The 6,955-nt window shown below is 43.6% G+C and overlaps 2 protein-coding genes across 2 annotated transcripts; both read right to left on the bottom strand.

Moving 5' to 3' along the window:
- Positions 1 to 351: 351 nt before the first annotated feature.
- LOC123449750 (glutathione S-transferase F10-like) lies at positions 352 to 1,524 on the bottom strand. Its single transcript, XM_045127071.1, has 3 exons — positions 1,302 to 1,524; positions 1,165 to 1,213; positions 352 to 1,071 (listed from the first exon to the last, which is right to left on the bottom strand). The coding sequence occupies exons 1-3, from the start codon at positions 1,452 to 1,454 to the stop codon at positions 602 to 604; spliced, it is 672 nt and encodes a 223-aa protein (XP_044983006.1). The 5' UTR covers positions 1,455 to 1,524; the 3' UTR covers positions 352 to 601.
- A 2,694-nt stretch (positions 1,525 to 4,218) lies between these two features.
- Positions 4,219 to 5,398, bottom strand: LOC123449749 (glutathione S-transferase F11-like). The gene is made up of 2 exons (XM_045127070.1): positions 5,120 to 5,398; positions 4,219 to 4,810 (listed from the first exon to the last, which is right to left on the bottom strand). Exons 1-2 carry the CDS (start codon positions 5,319 to 5,321, stop codon positions 4,332 to 4,334), a joined length of 681 nt encoding a protein of 226 aa, XP_044983005.1. The 5' UTR covers positions 5,322 to 5,398; the 3' UTR covers positions 4,219 to 4,331.
- Between the last annotated feature and the right edge of the window lie 1,557 nt (positions 5,399 to 6,955).

Raw genomic sequence — 6,955 nt, 5'->3', positions numbered from 1 at the left:
GGTGCGGCGGCGGCGGCCCGGCTAGGGTTTGGCGGAAGCGGTATGGTAGAGGATCGTAGGGAAAACTGATACCATGTAGAAAGAGATTTGTGCATAAATAATTCTATTGATCATGCACATGGCATATATATAGGTAAAGGGGGCAGTCAAGTCTTGTCTCCCAAGTTACAGGAGGAGGGAGACGTGACGAGTGCACATACACAACGTGGACCTATACAATATGTTCAACATTATGTCTCACAATATCTCCCGCTATGCACGAAATATGCAAGCGGAATGCAAATTGATAGAACATCTAAATACAGCAACCTTTGCAAACTAGAACTGGCTGAAAATGAAACTAGTGAAATATACACCTGATAAAACATACATATGGTTTTATTCAGTGGACAAGGGCAAACGCATTTTAAGCAGCCGATGTACACAATACATCACAAACAGGCGTCATATTATTCTGGTTCACAAGACAACGTTGATGGGGATTCAGTAAACGACGACAGCACAAGTAGCAACGATGACGAAAGAACACATGAAAATAAGATCGATAAACGTAGAGAGCTCTTCGATATGAGCTCGACACTTGCTTGCGACCACCAAGGCGCTACTCGAACGCGCCAGGATGCTCCATTTGCATCTTGACAACCTGCTCCCACGTCTTGCGGCTCGAGATTTGGTCGAACCACCTCGCCACATTTTTCCTGGAGGTGAAGAGCTTCATCCCCCCCTCCGAGCTCACAATGTACTGCGAGTCCGGAAGGTGACAGAGGTCAGCCAGGGTGAACTCATCGCCAGCCAGGTACTCGTTCTTCGAGAGTATTTCATCGTAGACGTTGAGGACTTGCTGAAGCTTCCTCTCATTCTCTGCAATGACCATGTGGTCTTGAGGGATTTCCAAAACAGGAGCAAATGCCAGCTGAAACACGAGGGCCGAGCTGGGAGGGTTGAAGTTCTGAGCCTCTGCTTGCAGCCACTGTTCTATTGAGGCCCGTTCCAGAGAACCAGTCCCATAGAGGTTCCTGTTTCCCTGGTTTGGGAACTGGGTACAGAGGTACCGGCAAATAGCCCTTGGATCTGCACAGAAGGTTCAAGTTGCATTTCAACCCTCAAAAGAAAGTGAATCCAGAAATGTAACATGATATATAGCTGTGTTCATGTTCTCCTTACCAACAAGAGTCTTGTCACCATGCTTGAATGTCACTTGTCCACTTGGATCCTGAAAAAGACAAATGGAAGAATTAGTACATGTTTTAACTAATTCAAGACTTCCTGAAACTGAATGAAAAGTGATTGAAGCATCCTACCCGCAGCCTAATGAACTCAGGAAGCCTGTGCTCCCTCTTGAATGTGTCAATGCGGACAAGATCGAACTCCAAATTCTTCTCAAAGAGGCATGTCAGAACCCTGGCAACATCGGTAGATGCTGGCTGGCCAAACACTTGCAAGCCTGATGCCATCCTTTCTCTTTGGCTTGATTGATCTCTTTCTCAAGCTATGCAATGGCAATGAGGAATGGTGACAACAGATTTCAATGCGAGGTATTTGAAGAAAGAAAAGGTGGAAATTCCATACTTGCCTTGCTCTTGCTGCTTAGCACAGTATTTTACAATTGGAAAGGGAAAGTGTAAAGAGAAAGTGTGGTTCTGGATTCTTGCTTGCAGCAATCATAGTGTCTGTTGTAGAAAACAAGCCCTGCAAAATATATAGCATTATTTATTTACAATCCTGTCTTTGATTACTTGACTGAGAGAAAAAAGGGTATACGAGGAGCTCGTGATGTTGTATGGATGGTTTGGGACAATTGACAAATTTAATTTTGCTAGGATAAGCAAGAAGATTGGCATCAAGTACCAGCTGTAATGAAGATCTGATGACTTCTGCCTGGGTACAAGAATAAAAATTTCGGCATAAAGTAATGTCTCCCACATGGAGTCAGGTATAATTCAACCGTTGATTTGATGGAAGAAAAAACAAACGGCATCTCTCAATGTGCATAGATTTAGATAACTGGTAGAATAACATACCTGAATTATGAGGAGTAGTGCCAGTAAAATGACAAGGTGAACTCATTTGCTTAGGTTTTACATATTAGATTACTGAGAATAGTATGAAGAGGCAAAATAAGAAACTGCCAAAATGCATTAACCTAAGTTATAGTCAGCATCTCATTCTCGGCAACTGAAATCAGCATTATTCAGCTTGCACTTCAGACAGTAATACTATCAGCTTAACACACCATTGAATTCTTTGAGTATTTGTGGTGCCTTGAATTTGCCAGGACTATTTGTTTCTCAACTTTCATCATAGCCCAGAATGGACTTATCCGAGTATATTTGAGAAGGCCAAATACTACAAATGACAACTCGCACTTCTTGTCTTCTTCGAATCATATACCACAATCAACACTGCCAATGAGACAATCTATGGATCAACAATTGAATCAAGATGTGTCACTCTTGCATTACCTTATATATGTATCACCTAACTCCAAAATCACCTATCTTAAGGCCTGGATCAACAATTTGATGTTGTATGCCCGGGTTTATTAGTCCCTTTGAGTTTTGGGCCTATTTTCTACCCATTATTTTATTAATAAATTATGCATTATATATCATAAAAAAGGACCCCGATAAATCCCGGACGTTCGGATTTTAAGATTGTCACCTGGAACATTTTTTTTTATGGCAACTTTAGTTGACGCGAGGTGGCAAGTTTAGTTGTTAAGACATGGCAACTTTGTCCCAGTTTGTTTTTTTTTAGTCAAAAAATTGCCCTGTTTGCCAACCTCGCGTGAACTAAAGTTCTCATGAAAAACTTTCGGATTGCCATGCTTAAACTCATTAGAAACATCCTTCAAATATGAATCTAATGGTATAATTTTTCCGGGATATAACCCATACTTTGTGAGTTAAAATTCTAGTAAGCTTTAGGCTCAAAATTCAAGAGGGAGGGAGGGGGGGGGGGGGAGGGGGCTAATAGCTTTACGAGGTTGTAGACATTAGCAGATTTTTCTATAGACTTGGTCAAACTTAAATAAGTTTAGCTTAGGAGAAATATAGAAGTTCAAATAATTTGGAAGAGGAGGGAGTAAAAATTAATAGGTAAAGAGATTGGCAGGATGACCCACTGAAAGTAGGGCCGGCTCTGGACCTAGGCGAACATGGGCGACGCCCAAGGGCCCATGTTTTGTGGGGGGCATCACTGCATATGTGTATGTATACTTCTGTTGTTATACGGGCTAAAAAAATGTATCTGGTCGGGAGAGGAAAAGGCAGCTGATCGGGAAAGAAAAAGGCATCGATCGATCGTCCAGATTCCACAACGCCTGTCTGTTCGTTCGTCGCCTCGCCTTGGCCGCCTGCCTGCATCGCTGTACGGTTGCGCCTCCTATGGCCCGCCTTGACCCGGTGAGCAGTGTGTCTGCAGTGGAGATCGTCCAGGCCATGAATCTGTGTCCTTGATCGCCCATTCGCTCAAGGTAATCTGAACAATGTGTGTTTGCCTATATATTTGCCTAGCGTCCTAGTCCTCTTAGATCAGTTGATCTGATTGCTCTTTACAATCTTAGGTGTTACAATGCCACCGACACAAAAGTCCGATGCTGTGAAAAGAAAAGAAAAAGAATCAACTAATTGAATCATAAAAAGGTGATTTAAATAGGTTTTTTCCGGTGGTAAATAGTGTTGGTAATCAAAGGCAAGAATCTAAACCCGGACAAGATGATGATCATAATTCAAATGACGATCCTGAAGTATTTTTTGTGAAGAACTAAAGTATTATTGCCGATGAGCTCATAAAAACTTAATTCTTATTTGAGGTAATCAAACTAGCAGAGAATATTATTTGTTATATTTCACTACTCATTTATTTCTTTTGTCATGATATGACATAACTTAAGCGTTTATCAATTATTTATAGACGTCTCTAAATAAAAATGTGTTGTTAGATGTAAACTTTAATATTTTACGTCTGTATATTTATAGATGCGTACATATTTATTATCCGTAAGGGTCTATTTTTAAACTTGGCCCTAGGGCCCCGGAAAATATAGAGCCGGCCCTATAAATAATTGTCTCAAAATACGAGTAGATTTATGCGGATTATGGAATGCGATCGAGTTCCTAAAGCAACTACATTGAGAACAAGACAAACATATCCTAGGAAGCATAATAAACTCAATAATAACACACAGAGATACATAGCACGTAGCAGGATAACATGTAGTACAAAGCGGCCCGAGTCTTTCAAATTTCACACTTTAACAGTGATGGCAACACATAACAGAATGTAACTAATTGCCACCAGAAGCTGGACAGATAAAAAAGAAGGGTGCATCAGGATCTAGGGGGCCTTGGTGCACTCTGCAACTCGACAACCTTCTTCCATGACGGACGAGCCGAGACCTCATCCCACCATCTGGAAAGATTCTTTCTCTCGGTGATCAGACCCGCCTTGCCGGTCTTGCTCACGAGGAGATCAGTGTTGGGCATGTGCACAAGGTCGGCAAGGGTGAACTCGTCGCCGGCGAAATACTGGCTCTCCGCCAGCCGCCCCTCGTACACGTCAAGCACCTTGGCGAGCTTCGCCTCATTCTGCTCGACCACGGCCATGTCGGTGGCCATGCCCATGAGCGGCGCGAAGGTGAGCTGGAATGCAATGGCCAAGCTCGGCGGGTTAAATGCCTGGCCTTCGGACTCTATCCATTGCTCGATGGCGGCACGGCCTACCGCGCCGTCTTCTTGCCGGCCTAGGAGAGTCCGGTTGCCACGGTCCGAGTACTGGTCACAGATGTAACGGCAAATGGCCCTTGACTCTGCCAAAAGATGAACCATACAACTTGTGAACACAAACTGGCATTTACAGATCTCTTTCTTTTCTTTCACATTCAGGGGCCCGTCAATCAATCAATCAATCATCCACACATATGAACATGCCAACACTGGAATTTATGCTAAATTCAGAAACTGGATAATTACTGATTGAACGTATGCAGATCTGAGTAAAAAATTGTGCATCTTTGTCAACGAGCTGCACTTGCAATTGATTCATAGGGAAGCAAAACAAGATGTGAAGAAGCTGGCTGCGGAAGTAGTAGAGGAGGTGGGAGGGAGTGGGTACCGACCGAAGACGGTGGTGAGGTGGTCTTTGAAGGCGGGGACCTGGCCGAAGGGCTGGAGCTTGAGGAAGGAGGGGGACTTGTGCTCGCCCTTGGACATGTCCACCGCCTCCAGCTGGAACGGCACGTCCTTCTCCAGCAGGCACGCCGCCACGCGCGCCACCGCCGGCGAGATCGCCGGCCCGTAGACCGTCACGGGCGCTGCCATCGCTGCTTCTTCGGAGACGGAGGGTAGGTGGGAGTAGGAGATAGCAAGTGTGACAAAAAGGTTGAACTTTAGCGAGGGTTGGTGGGAGTAGGTGGGCTACAATACGTATATGTAGAGCTTGGGGACAAAGTTGACCCAGCAACGAGAGTCGGATGTCGAACTGAACGACATATCTAACGGTCAGAAACGTCAAGATCGCTAAAACGGACGGCTGAAAAACGATAATCGCTGAAAGAGCTCGAAAAGGGTTCGGTTAATATGTAGAGCTTGATCAAATGATTCAAGATGACTTCTTCGATTCGTCGGTTCGATCGAAGAAGTAGACATGATCATGCTCATGACCATGCAAGAGGAAATGGATCGACGAGTGGAGCATACTCTTAATTTTAAGGGATCAATCAAAGGAAGAAGAATGGTCAATCAGGATAAGGTATTTGGAGCAAAGCTACTCCACAAGGATTACTTTGCTTCAAGCCAAACTTTCCCGGATGATCCATGGTTTCGTCACCGTTTTCGCGTGCGAAAACCATTGTTTTGCGTATTATGGACGGAGTGGAGTCACATGACGAGTACTTCAAGATCACGAGGGATTGGTGTGGTCATTTCTCTTTCTCGGCCAAGCAAAAGTGCACGGCTGCTCTAAGAATGCATCCACTTGATACTACGACAGATGTGTTGGTGAGATGGTCATGATGGGGAAATTGTTCGTGGCGCTGCAATGATGTGGGAATCAGAAACTTTGTGGCAGCTGATGACATGTTCTGTTATTTTGTACAATATCATTGTCGAGAATGATGGTGATGGTGTAGCCAAAATCAATAATTTTGAAGTACCTGGAGAACAAGTTGAAATCACTGAAGATCAAGATGCAACTCATCTTATGAATTTCTACAGATGCATCAGAATCTTCAAGATCATCAGGTGCACGCGCAACTACTCAATGATGTGGTGGAGCATATATGGACGCATAATGAAAACCAAATGGCAGATGATTGATTGTGCACTTCAAAAAAATTGTAAACACTATTTATATTCGGCACAAACATTTATTATTTACGTGCAATAATGGTTTGTGTGATCAACGTGCATGGTTTTGCATGAATTTGAGAGTCTGGATATGAGATATGTGGATGCGGGGAGCAAAATCTGAGGGGACGATTGAAAGGATGTGGATGTCGCCTAGAGGGGGTGAATAGGCGCTTTAAAATAATTACGGTTTAGGCTTGAACAAATGTGGAATAAAACTAGCATTTAATTATTCAAGCGCAAAACGTAAAAAAAACTAGGCTCATCTATGTGCACCAGTAACTTATGCTAAGTAAGATAAACAACTAAGTGATAGCAAGATAAATAACAAGAAATAATATGGCTATGACAAAGTAAAGTGCATAAGTAAAGGGCTCGGGTAGGGCATGCGGGGACGATGATGTATCCCAAAATTCACACCCTTGCGGATGCTAATCTCCCTTTGAAGCACTCTCGAGGCACAATGCTCCCCAAGAAGCCACTAGGGCCACCATAATATCCTCACGCCCTTGCACAATGCAATATGACGTGATTCCACTAACGGACCCTTGAGGACGGTCATCGAATGTCGGGGAACATTGCATGGGAAACAAAAAAATTCCTACGCA

This window comes from Hordeum vulgare, chromosome 4H (assembly GCF_904849725.1).
Source record: "Hordeum vulgare subsp. vulgare chromosome 4H, MorexV3_pseudomolecules_assembly, whole genome shotgun sequence".
Classification (NCBI taxonomy): Eukaryota; Viridiplantae; Streptophyta; class Magnoliopsida; order Poales; family Poaceae; genus Hordeum; species Hordeum vulgare.
Note: the sequence above shows the minus strand (reverse complement) of the source record. Positions and strands in the feature narration are given on the sequence as shown.

Excerpts from the sequence above, each read along its gene's own strand:
- LOC123449750 (XM_045127071.1), bottom strand. The coding sequence starts at position 1,454 with ATGGCATCAGGCTTGCAAGTGTTTGGCCAGCCAGCATCTACCGATGTT. Across the intron at positions 1,214-1,301 it reads CTGAGTTCATTAGGCTGCGG|GATCCAAGTGGACAAGTGAC; the intron begins GTAGGATGCTTC and ends TGTCTTTTTCAG. Across the intron at positions 1,072-1,164 it reads TGGTGACAAGACTCTTGTTG|ATCCAAGGGCTATTTGCCGG; the intron begins GTAAGGAGAACA and ends CCTTCTGTGCAG.
- LOC123449749 (XM_045127070.1), bottom strand. The coding sequence starts at position 5,321 with ATGGCAGCGCCCGTGACGGTCTACGGGCCGGCGATCTCGCCGGCGGTG. Across the intron at positions 4,811-5,119 it reads CCACCTCACCACCGTCTTCG|AGTCAAGGGCCATTTGCCGT; the intron begins GTCGGTACCCAC and ends ATCTTTTGGCAG.